Raw genomic sequence first — 13,006 nt, 5'->3', positions numbered from 1 at the left:
CAAAAATGCAACTTGCTGCGTCCTCTGCGCCCGGACGCGGGCGCCGCAGCGACGCATGCGGCGCAAAACGCAAGTGCGACGCATGTCCATGCGCCCCCATGTTAAATATAGGGGCGCATGACGCATGCGGCGCCGCTGCGGCGCCCGCCGCTAATGTGAACGTAGCATTACTTGGATTTACAATTACCCGGACCCTGGCGAACACCGATGTGTACGAGTGCAGTACTGGCTAACAATCTGCAATACAATCCGGAATTTACCAAAGGCGGTGGGCTGCTCCAGTGAGGTCAAAAAGTCACAAATTTGGCATACACAATATTTGCAGAAAAATGTTGTAAAACATGTCAAACTGCAGATTTACAAAATATTATGAGAGAGATTGTAATGCCCATCCAGCTGACTCCCTGACCACAGGTTTAAATTTCAAATTAAATTGTCAAAAATTAACCAAACTTATTGAAGGGAATCCGTCATCAGAAAAAATGGCCTACTCATTAAATAGGGATATTTTTCCTATTATTATCTATATTCAATGAAAATCTTGCAATTTCCACACTCGCCATTAGGCCTTATATTAGACTCCTACTTCCGGTTCTTCACATAAATATTATTCACATAGATATTGCTTATGTGGAAGTATAAATTGGGCATGCTTTAATTTGGTCATTGTGAAGGGAGACAGAGGTGCCATCTACTGTATGTCATGGGACCAGGGGCTCCTCTCCTATCCCTAATGCTAGGGGCGCCCTAGCTCACCCTATTCCCCACATTACTTCTGATGGTGAAGACACCAGGGCCACGCAGCTTGCCTTTGCTCCTGAATACGCCTTCAGTATGTACCCAGGGAAGATGGGAGTAGTAGTGCACAGTAATACACCAACCAGACAAACAAGGTAATATGAACAAAAATAAAGGAAAATACCAATCATACAAATATACTCACACAGACAACAGAGGTAAACACCTGGAGGATGGGGTAAAACCAAAGTAGGAGAAGGAGGGGAATTAGCATACACCCAAAACCTAGCAATAGGCTCAGATAAATCCACCAAATGCCTTCTCATACAACAACAAACCACCATCTCTTAAACCATGAAGCTATCTCTGGCAATGAGTGCTTGCCAGGGCCCAGAATTTGTAGGAGAGGGAGTGGCCAACAGTGAACAGTTGAGATCCTTAATGCAGGCAAGCCACCGGGAGTTCTCAACTGAGCAGATTAACCCCTGCACTGCTAAAAGAAACCTGCACAATTCAATATGGTGATGTGCTTCTATTCAGCGCAGGAGGAGAAATCAGATGCTGCAGTCTTCTGGCTCCTCTCTGTCTCGATAAATGCGCGACACTGTATCTGTGTTTGGAATCCTGATAATGAGACCCCTGAAAAGTCTTCTGAACAAAACAAGAAGTGTGAGTCTAATATAAGCCCTAGTGGCCAGGGTGAAAAATTGCTAGATTTCTGATTTCTTTTTATATAGGAAAAAAATTAAGGCTAACATAAAACACTTTTTTATACAGTAGGCCACTTTCTAACTGAACATTCCCTTTAAGGGTGTGTGCCTCTTAAAAAAAATGTATCTTTCTTTATCATATAGAATGGAAGTCTATGTAAATGTTCTCAGCCTTTACGGTATACCCAATAATCCCCAATCTAGTCTTATTCTGGAATCACCCAATGGTCTGGTATGAGGGACAACTCTCAAATAACACAGGCTGCCTCTAAGCTACAAGTTTTGATTATAGCTGTGCTCTAATGGAGCGGAGTTAGAGGGGTAGACCCATAAATAACATATCACATAGCCTCATGAAAGGTGGTAAATGTATGATCACTTAAGGGTATCCGACCCACGAGACCCTATCTGATCACAAGAATGGGAGACATCGAGTCCTCTGTATGAATGGAGCTAGTAGCGAGCATGTGCAACAACTGCTCCATTTGTTGTCTATGGGAGTGATGTTTAGTACCAATCCATTCCCATAAGGGTATTTGGACCCCTGTGCTTCAGACTGAAGCAGCATCCTGTGTATAGATGATACATGCTGCTTTTTGGGTAACCCCTTAAAAAGTACCGCTCAAAGGGTCAAGGCTTAAAGAAGTTTTAACACCTAATTATAAAACCAGATAAAATACCCTAAGTTGCCCATAAAAGTCTTGTACCTGCACATCCATACCACAACTACTTGCCAATGAGCAATACTTATTTCACCACTAAAGGCATTTACAACACAACCTTTGGCAGAAAATTCATGAAATGATATTACTGAGCCGTAGATTCCAGAGTCCAGTTCATTAGACGAAGCCGGAAAACTTTACATTTCACCTACTGACAAAAGTATTGGTTCAGCACATTCCTCCCCAACACTGCGGAAATGTGCAGCTTGTTACAGACGTCCATAGAAGAAAATACTATTTTATAGAGAATATACCGGTAATCACATTATTTTCTGCAGAAGTCCTCTGTAAGATATTAATACCACAGAAGAAAAAAAATCATCAAGGCAAAATTAAGCGGGGAGAAGTCGACGATGTCCATAGACGAGGTGATTAGAGCCAGGAGGAAACCTTAAACTGGTAGAAAGTTGCACTTTTTGCTTTAAAATCGTAGTTACTTACCGATAACGGTATTTCTCTGATCCCATGACGGCACCACGGAGAGAGGGATCCGCCCTCAGTGACAGGAAACCTACAGGTGAAAAAGGCGGTACCTCTCTCCCACATCAGTTGGTTTACAGAGCATTATACAGAACTTTCAGCTGCAACTTAACCCCTTAGTGACAGAGCCAATTTGGTACTTAATGACCGAGCCAATTTTTACCATTCTGACCAGTGTCACTTTATGAGGTTATAACTCTGGAACGCTTTATCGGATCCCGCTGATTCTGAGATTGTTTTTTCGTGACATGTTGTACTTCAAGTTAGTGGTAACATTTCTTCGATATTACTTGCGATTATTTATGAAAAAAATGGAAATATGGCGAAAATTTTTAAAATTTTGCAATTTTCAAACTTTGTATTTTTATGCCCTTAAATCAGAGAGATATGTCACAAAAAATAGTTAATAAATAACATTTCTCACATGTCTACTTTACATCAGCACAATTTTGGAAACAATTTTTTTTTTTGTTAGGGAGTTATAAGGGTTAAAAGTTGACCAGCAATTTCTCATTTTTACAACACCATGTTTTTTTTAGGGACCACATCACCTTTGAAGTGATTTTGAGGGGTCTATATGATAGAAAATAACCAAGTGTGACACCATTCTAAAAACTGCACCCCTCAATCTGCTCAAAACCACATTCAAGAAGTTTATTAACCCTTTACGTACTTCACAGGAACTAAAACAATGTGGAAGAAAAAAATTAACATTTTACTTTTTTTTGCAAACATTTTACTTCAGAACCATTTTTTTTAATTTTCACAAGTGTAAAAACAGAAATTTAACCACAAATTTTGTTGTGCAATTTTTCCTGAGTACGCCGATACCCCATATGTGGAGGTAAACCACTGTTTGGGCGCACCGCAGAGCTTGGAAGTGAAGGAGCACCGTTTGACTGTTTCAATGCAGAATTGGCTGGAATTGAGATCGGACGCCATGTCGCGTTTGGAGAGCCCCTAATGTGCCTAAACAGTGGAAACCCCCCACAAGTGACACCATTTTGGAAACTAGACCCCCCAAGGAACTTATCTAGATGTGTGGTGAGCACTTTGAACCCCCAAGTGCTTCACAGAAGTTTATAACGTAGAGCCGTGAAAATAAAAAATCGCATTTGTTTTCACAAAAATGATTTTTTCGCCCACAAATTCTTATTTTCACAAGGGTAACAGGAGAAATTAGACCACAAAAGTTGTTGTGCAATTTCTCCTGAGTACGTCGATACCCCATATGTGGAGGTAAACCACTGTTTGGGCGCAACCGCAGAGCTTGGAAGAGAAGGAGTGTCGTTTTACTTTTTCAATGTAGAATTGGCTGGAATTGAGATCGGACGCCATGTCACGTTTGGAGAGCCGCTGATGTGCCTAAACAGTAGAGACCCCCCACATATGACACCATTTTGGAAACTAGACCCCTTAAGGAACTTATCTAGATGTGTGGTGAGCACTTTAAACCCCCAGGTGCTTCACAGAAGTTTATAACGTAGAGCCGTGAAAATAAAAAAATCGCATTTTTTCTACAAAAATTATCTTTTTGCCTCCAAATTTTTATTTTACCAAGGGTAACAGGAGAAAGTGGACCCCAGAAGCTGTTGTACAATTTGTCTTGAGTACGCCGACACCCCATATGTGGGGGTAAACCACTGTTTGGGCGCATGGCTGAGCTCGGAAGCAAAGGAGCGCCATTTGACTTTTCAATGCAAAATTGACTGGAATTGAGATCGGACGCCATGTCGCGTTTGGAGAGCCCCTGATGTGCCTAAACAGCAGAAACCCCCCAAAAGTGACCCCATTTTGGAAAATAGACCCCCCATGGAACTTATCTAGATGTGTAGTGAGAACTTTGAATGCCCAAGTGCATCACAGAAGTTTATAATGCAGAGTCGTGAAAATAAAAAATATATATTTTTTAACAATAAAGATTTTTTAGCCCCCAAGTTTTTATTTTCACAAGGGTAACAAGAGAACTTGGACCCCAAAAGTTGTTGTCCAATTTGTCCTGAGTATGCTGGTACCCCATATGTGGGGGTAAACCACTGTTTGGGCGCATGGCAGAGCTCGGAAGGGAAGGAGTGCCATTTTGGAATGCAGACTTTGATAGAATTGTCTGCGGGCGTTATGTTGCCTTTGCAGACCCCTAATGTACCTAAACAGTAGAAACCCCCAACAAGTGACCCCATTTTGGAAAATAGACCCCCCAAGGAACTTATCTAGATATGTGGTGAGCACTTTGAACCCCCAAGTGCTTCACAGAAGTTTATAACGTAGAGCCGTGAAAATAAAAAATCGCATTTGTTTTCACAAAAATGATTTTTTCGCCCACAAATTCTTATTTTCACAAGGGTAACAGGAGAAATTAGACCACAAAAGTTGTTGTGCAATTTCTCCTGAGTACGTCGATACCCCATATGTGGAGGTAAACCACTGTTTGGGCGCACCGCAGAGCTTGGAAGAGAAGGAGTGTCGTTTTACTTTTTCAATGTAGAATTGGCTGGAATTGAGATCGGACGCCATGTCACGTTTGGAGAGCCGCTGATGTGCCTAAACAGTAGAGACCCCCCACATATGACACCATTTTGGAAACTAGACCCCTTAAGGAACTTATCTAGATGTGTGGTGAGCACTTTAAACCCCCAGGTGCTTCACAGAAGTTTATAACGTAGAGCCGTGAAAATAAAAAAATCGCATTTTTTCTACAAAAATTATCTTTTTGCCTCCAAATTTTTATTTTACCAAGGGTAACAGGAGAAAATGGACCCCAGAAGCTGTTGTACAATTTGTCTTGAGTACGCCGACACCCCATATGTGGGGGTAAACCACTGTTTGGGCGCATGGCTGAGCTCGGAAGCAAAGGAGCGCCATTTGGCTTTTCAATGCAAAATTGACTGGAATTGAGATCGGACGCCATGTCGCGTTTGGAGAGCCCCTGATGTGCCTAAACAGCAGAAACCCCCCAAAAGTGACCCCATTTTGGAAAATAGACCCCCCATGGAACTTATCTAGATGTGTAGTGAGAACTTTGAATGCCCAAGTGCATCACAGAAGTTTATAATGCAGAGTCGTGAAAATAAAAAATATATATTTTTTAACAATAAAGATTTTTTAGCCCCCAAGTTTTTATTTTCACAAGGGTAACAAGAGAACTTGGACCCCAAAAGTTGTTGTCCAATTTGTCCTGAGTATGCTGGTACCCCATATGTGGGGGTAAACCACTGTTTGGGCGCACGGCAGAGCTCGGAAGGGAAGGAGCGCCATTTTGCAATGCAGACTTTGATAGAATTGTCTGCGGGCGTTATGTTGCGTTTGCAGACCCCTAATGTACCTAAACAGTAGAAACCCCCACAAGTGACCAAATTTTGGAAACTAGACCCCCTAAGGAACTTATCTAGATATGTGGTGAGAACTTTGAAAGCTCAAGTGCTTCACAGAAATTTATAATGCAGAGCAGTGAAAATAAAAAAATATATTTTTTTCCAACAAAAAAGATTTTTAGCCCCCAAGTTTTTATTTTCACAAGGGTAACAGGAGAAATTGGACCCCAAAAGTTGTTGTCCAATTTATCCCGAGTACGCTGATGCCCCATATGTGGGGGTAAACCACTGTTTGGGCGCACGGCAGAGCTCAGAAGGGAGGGAGTACCATTTGACTTTTTTAGCGCAAAATTGGCTGTCGTGTTTGGAGACCCCCTGATGTACCTAAACAGTGGAAACCCCCCAATTCTAACTCCAACCCTAACCCCAACACAGCCCTAACCCTAATCTCAACCCGATCCATAATCCTAATCACAACCCTTACGATAATCACAACCCTAACCCCAAAACAGCCCTAATCTCAACCCTAACCATAACCCTAATCAAAACCCTAAATCCAACACACCCCTAACCCTAATCCCAACCCTAACCCTAATCCCAACCCTAATCCCAAACGTAACACTAATCCCAACCCTAATCCAAACCCTAACCCTAATCCCAACTCTAACCCTAACTTTAGCCCCAACCCTAACTTTAGCCCCAACCCTAACCATAACTTTAGCCCCCGTCGTCACAAAAAAAGTTCAATGTAACCTTTTTTTTGTACGTCGCGTCCGCCATTTCCGCGGATGCGTGGCCGTAACTCTGCCCCCTCCTCCCCAGGACATAGACTGGGCAGCGGATGCGTTGAAAAACTGCATCCGCTGCCCACGTTGTGCACAATTTTCACAACGTGCGTCGGTACATCGGGCCGACGCATTGCGACCGCCCCGTACCGACGCAAGTGTGAAAGAAGCCTTAGGCTACTTTCAGACATAGCGCATTTTTGAGCGCTATTTTGCGGGCGCTTTTCAAAAATGCGCAATGTCATTTTCGTCTGCCGGCAAAGTGAATGAGAAATTCACTTTGCCGTTCAGACACACCGCAAAAAAACGCAGCGCTTTTGTCTGCAAACACGCCGGCGTAAAAAGAATTGACATGTCAATTCTTTACGCAGCGGCGTGTCTGCGTATCCCCCTAGGGCCCCATATTACCTTCCACACACAGCGCCTTTGTCCTGGGTGTCGGCGTCTTTGTACGGAGGGGTTGACACCCAGGACCGGACGTGACGTCGGACAGGAAGAGGGAAGCCCCCGCCCCCCAGTGAAGCAGCATGGAGTCCTTCTGTGTGTGTGTGTGTGTGTGTGCGTGTGTGTGTCCCCATGCGACGCTAGTGCCACCATTGTGCTAAGTCGCCGTATGGGACTACTACTCCCATCCGGTATTAGGATGGGAGAGTTGTCCCTGTGTCCGGCGACTTAGCACAATTGTAAAGTTACACAAAACACCTACACACAATACACATACATGACACACAGTACATACAACATATAACACAGAGTATATACTCACCAACAGCACACTTGTAGGCGAAGCCCTCGATCCTCCAGGAAAAAATCCAAAAATAATAAACCAAATTCATACTCCCTGTCCGCAGAATCCATAAAACGAGTGTCCCACGCCGATCGGCTGCTCTCCGGCGATACACTGCCAGGAGCGAAGCTCCTAGCAGTGTATCGCGTACTGTTCCGGAGTTCAATGACTCCGGCGTCTCGGTTAACAGCAGTACAGCTGCGTTGAACTTTCCCACGCAGCACTGCCGTTAAGCGAGAGTGCCGGGGTCAATGACCGCCGGTAAACTCGCTCGCGCATGCGCAGTGACACACCGACAGGAACTATGGCTCCTGTCAGTGTGTTGCTGCAGCCGTGGAGAGCAGACATATCTCTGGATGTGTCTGTTCTCCATGGAAAATCTTGATACATGGCACTTAAATATGTGGCAATTAAATACGTGACACGTGGCACTTATACGTGATACGTGTCACTTAAATACGTGGCACTGAAATACGTAATACGTGGCACTTTGATACGTGGCACGTGGCACTTAAATACGTGGCACTGAAATATGTGGCACGTGGCACTTTGATACGTGGCACGTGTCTCTTAAATACGTGGCATGTGGCACTGAAAGATGTGGCACGTGGCACTTTGATACGTGGCACGTGGCACTTTGATACGTGGCACTGAAATATGTGGCACGTGGCACTTTGATACGTGTCACGTGTCACTTAAATACGTGGCACTGAAATATGTGGCACGTGGCACTTTGATACGTGGCACGTGTCTCTTAAATACGTGGCACTGAAATATGTGGCACGTGGCACTTTGATACGTGGCACGTGGCACTTTGATACGTGGCACGTGGCACTTTGATTCGTGGCACGTGGCACTTTGATACGTGGCACGTGGCACTTTGATACGTGGCACGTGGCACTGAAATATGTGGCACGTGGCACTTTGATACGTGGCACGTGTCACTTAAATACGTGGCACGTGGCACTGAAATATGTGGGACACGTCGCGCAAAAAAGTTACATGTAGTTTTTTTTGTGTCGACGGTCCGCCGAAGCACGACGCATCCGTCGCACGATGGATGCGACATGTGGCAATCCGTCGCAATGCGTCGCTAATGCAAGCCAATGGAGAAAAAACGCATCCTGCAAGCACTTTTGCAGGATGCGTTTTTTCTCCAATGACGCATTGCGACGGAAGCCAAAAAACGCTAGTGTGAAAGTAGCCTAACCCGAACCCTAGCCCTAACCCTAAATTTAGCCCCAACCCTAACCCTAACCCTAACTCTAACCCTAACCCTAACCCTAACCCTAATTTTAGCCCCAACTTGTCTTCTCCTGCCGGCCGGCAGATGGCAGCAGATGGCGGGCGCACTGCGCATGCGCCCGCCATGATGAAAAAGCCGGCTGGCAGGAGAAGACAGAAGAGGATCCAGGGACCCCGGGTGAGTATGATAGGGTCCCCGAATCCCCCTATTTCTCTGTCCTCTGATGTGCGCACACATCAGAGGACAGAGAAATAACTGATCGCTTTTTTTTTTTTTTTTTTTTTTTTTGCGGTCGCCGGTAAACTGTTAATTACCGGCGATCGCAAAGCAGGGGTCGGTGCAAATCGACCCCGATCATGTTCTTTGGGGTCTCGGCTACCCCCGGCAGCCGAGACCCCAAAGAACATCCGGGTGCCGGGCGGCGGGCGCACTGCGCGTGCGCCCGCCATTTTTTCCCGGAAAAAAGATGGCGGCGCCCATGGGGAGACACGAGGAGCACCGGGGGAGGTAGGTAAGTATTGGGGGGCTATTGGGGGCCATCGGGGACCACATTTCTCTGTCCTCCGATGTGCGATCACATCGGAGGACAGAGAAATTAAACGGCAAATCGCGTTTTTTTTTTTTTTGTTGCGACCGCCGGTAAACGGTTAATTACCGGCGATTGCAACTCGGGGGTCGGTAAAAACCCCCCGAATCATGTTCTCTGGGGTCTCGGCTACCCTCGGCAACCGAGACCCCAGAGAAAATCCGACTCTGGGGGGCGCTATTCACTTTTTCCACAGCGCCGTTAATTAACGGCGCTGTGGTTTAAGTACCCTTAGCGGCCGCCGTTAAAAGGCGTATCGGCGGTCGTTAAGGGGTTAAATGGTTATACAAAACAAAATGTATTCAATTTAAGCTTAATAGAGGCACCGCGTGACTAAATACTAATAACTAACTCACTCTAGTGTGCACACCTGTGTGTGAAAGGGAGGGAATGTACGGGTGCCGTCATGGGATCAAAGAAATACCGTTATCGGTAAGTAACTACGATTTTCTCTTTCCCCCATGACGGCACCAAGGAGAGAATTGCATAGATTGTACATTTGGGGGGGACCACTGCCTCCAGAACCCTTTTCCCGAAAGTGAGATCTGAAGAAGAGGTCAAGTCTAGGCGGTAATTTTTGAAAAAATATAGAGGGAGAAGACCAAGTGGCAGCTCTACATATCTGGTGTATTGAAGTGCCGGCTCTCTCTGCCCAGGATGATGCCACTGCTCTGGTTGAATGGGCTCTTATGTTCCCCGGGATGGCTGCCCCACAAGAAGAGTAGGATAGGGTGATGGCGTCTCTTATCCATCTTGCCAGTGTGGCCTTCAACGCTTTTTGTCCCTTTCGTGGACCCTGGAAGCAGACAAACAGAGCCCTATCCTTCCTACACTCTCTTGTGGCTGTCAGATATTGGATCAGGCACCTTTTTACATCTAAAGTATGCAGTACTTCTTCCCTCTTATTCTTGGGACTGGGACAGAAGGAGGGCAAGGAGATCTCCTGAGTCCTATGAAACTGTGACGAGACTTTGGGGAGGCAAGCTGGGTCAGTGCTAAGAATTACTCTATCTTCAAGTATTTGAGTGAAGGGTGGGTACGCCGATAAAGCTTGTATATCACTAACACGGCGGGCAGAAGTTAAGGCTACAAGAAGAGAGGTCTTAAGGGATAAGATTTTTTAAAGGAACCTCAGACAGGGGTTCAAAGGAGGGTTTTAGTTAGTGCATTTAGTACAAGATTTAGGTCCCAGGGAGGAGTCGTATAGAGAGGGATGGGTCTGGATCTACTTGAGGCTCTATTGAATCTCATAATCTAGCGATTTTTGGCTAAATCATGGTTGTACAATGCTCCCAAGGCAGCTATCTGTACTTTCAGGGTGCTGGTAGCTAATCCCTGTTCTAACCCTTTCTGTAGAAACGCAAGGATTTTGTCTATTGGGATTTCTCCAGTTGGGTCAGAACCTGACACTGAAATGAATTTTTTTCCATACCTTCCCGTATGCTTTAGTGGTTACTAATTTTCTACTCTGTAGCAGAGTGGATACTAAGTTTGATGAGAAACCCCTACTGCTTAGGAGTTCCCTCTCAAAAGCCAAGCTTTCATGTGTAAAAATTTTTTCTTTCTCTTTTCTCTCGGGAGAGGCAGACTTGTTCCTCCTTCACTGCCTCTCCCCACTCACCCTCAAGGTACGCCGACCCCGGTGGTGGTGCTTCAGGGGAAGGAAAATGTTACCGACCCAGCCGAGGCAGGGAGCCCCACTGCCTGAAACCGTACTGTATTGGCCCCTCGCATCCCACGAAGATTCCTAAGGTACGTGCTGTAGGTTCCCCATCAGGGACAGGAAACCAACTGATGTGGGAGAGAGGGACCGCCTTTTTCACCTGTAGGTTTCCTGTCCCAGAGGGCGGATCCCTCTCTCTCCGTGGTGCCGAAATAATAAAATCTAAAATTGCACTTTGCATTGGGAAATGCACGGGCACAACATTTTTGGAATATTGCCCCCCCAACCAAATGATCCAGGAGGATTAGTACTGGGGAATCTCCACTACCTTGAATGGCGCCAACTAAAACTTAGAGTAACACACCGGCACAGTGAGCGCCCGCCTGGCAGCCAGGGAGCTGAATGAGTAAAGCAGCTAGCTTTTTTGTCATCTCGGTTGCTGCCACCAGTACCTATGTAAAAAGCAGCGACTGACATGAAAAGTTCTCAGTATACAGTAATTAGGTTTTTACAATTCAGTGGCTGCCTTTGCAGAGCACAGCATTCAATGACAAACTTTGCATAGTTAGTGACAGATGTCAGAGTATATTGAATGACGGCAGTCCAGAAAAATGTGTAAGCAGCGCTTTGCCTCTGTTCTCACTTGTAATTTTGTGAGAGGACATACAATGACCCTCTGAGAGAGTTGTCCCAAACTTATAAGTACAATATGTGTGGCTTGCGGTATAAGGGGTTCAATAATGGATGGGGGAAAGGAACTTGGGGAGGTCCAAGGGTCTTACACCGGACTGTGGGCCTGATGTGTTTACATTTTTACGTATTGTTGAGGTCTTCAGATCTAAATAGGATAAAACAAAGTATTCCAGTCTTTATACCATGGAAAGGTCAGTATTATAATGCATAGAAAACTAATAGATTATGTACAAGGTGGTATTACTGCTCATTATAAGATGGTACCACTTGTCATTACATCCTACAAGTAATAAAAGACATAACACGGTCTCTACAGACGTGTATTTACAGGGCTCTAGTATATAAACTCAACAGGAAAAAAAATCTTTTCATGTCTCATCAGATGAATGTCTCCATAATCCAGATGCACCATATAGCCACAGAGTTCCTGTAGCTTCATAGTAAGGATCTACACTCTCCATGCCTGTGTAAAAGGCTCACATAGGCTCGGACTGGCCAATCGGAGGACAGGGAATCTCCAGGTGGGCCTCTGTGTAGGAATGGGACACCCTACATGAGCTGTAATTGCAACACGTACAGACAGAAGCAGCATCTCATCACTCATTTAACAAACTAACCAGTTTATTATTATATAAAAGCATTGGTAAATTTGTGAAAAAGGGTCAGAAAATATTCCATGACTCTGGACAGCGTGCCTCCCAGAATCAATGTCACTGGTGGGCTGGTTTGCATTCTAGTCCGAGACTGGTCCCACGTACAGCGTCCAGACTTGTGCATATATACTGATCATAAATATGACACTTACCTGCAGATCCTCCAGCCAACACTTGCTGGGAAGCTTCTGTCCAAAAGCCGACGTGTTGAGAGGCAGACATGACTGTGGCGACCAGGGGTAAAGATGACCAGATGTCCTTGAAAGAGACAACAATACATGATGTTAATGATCGACTCACAGAAATCTGCAAAATCTAATCTGTTCTGTACAAGGCCAGCCTCATTACAGTATATAGATTATGTACATTGCAGTATTATCCAGCAATATGCCCCTAAACTGTCCATCACTTAATCTCAGAACTTAGTGGTGCCTTGCACTGGCATTTTATCATGAGGGCCGATTCATCTGGTTGTTCATGATCATTGCAATCCAGTAAGACTAACCCAAATCATGTATGGTTATCCAATGTCTCCTTTCTCTAAGGCTGGATTCACACCGACCGCAATGTCTGGATAAGGCGACTTTCACACTTGCGTTTTGTGCTGTACGTCGTGGTGCAGCAAAATGACG

The 13,006-nt window shown here is 45.1% G+C and overlaps 1 protein-coding gene across 1 annotated transcript in view; it reads right to left on the bottom strand.

Moving 5' to 3' along the window:
• The window catches only part of SLC25A21 (solute carrier family 25 member 21), a 577,980-nt gene that overhangs the window by 546,009 nt on the left and 18,965 nt on the right, over positions 1-13,006 (bottom strand). Inside the window, exon 2 of the mRNA XM_077262656.1 lies at positions 12,527-12,632. Within this exon, the coding sequence (XP_077118771.1) occupies positions 12,527-12,596 (70 nt within the window). The 5' untranslated portion in view covers positions 12,597-12,632. The remainder of the gene's footprint in view (positions 1-12,526; positions 12,633-13,006) is intronic.

Source organism: Ranitomeya variabilis, chromosome 1, assembly GCF_051348905.1.
Source record: "Ranitomeya variabilis isolate aRanVar5 chromosome 1, aRanVar5.hap1, whole genome shotgun sequence".
NCBI lineage: Eukaryota > Metazoa > Chordata > Amphibia > Anura > Dendrobatidae > Ranitomeya > Ranitomeya variabilis.
Note: the sequence above shows the minus strand (reverse complement) of the source record. Positions and strands in the feature narration are given on the sequence as shown.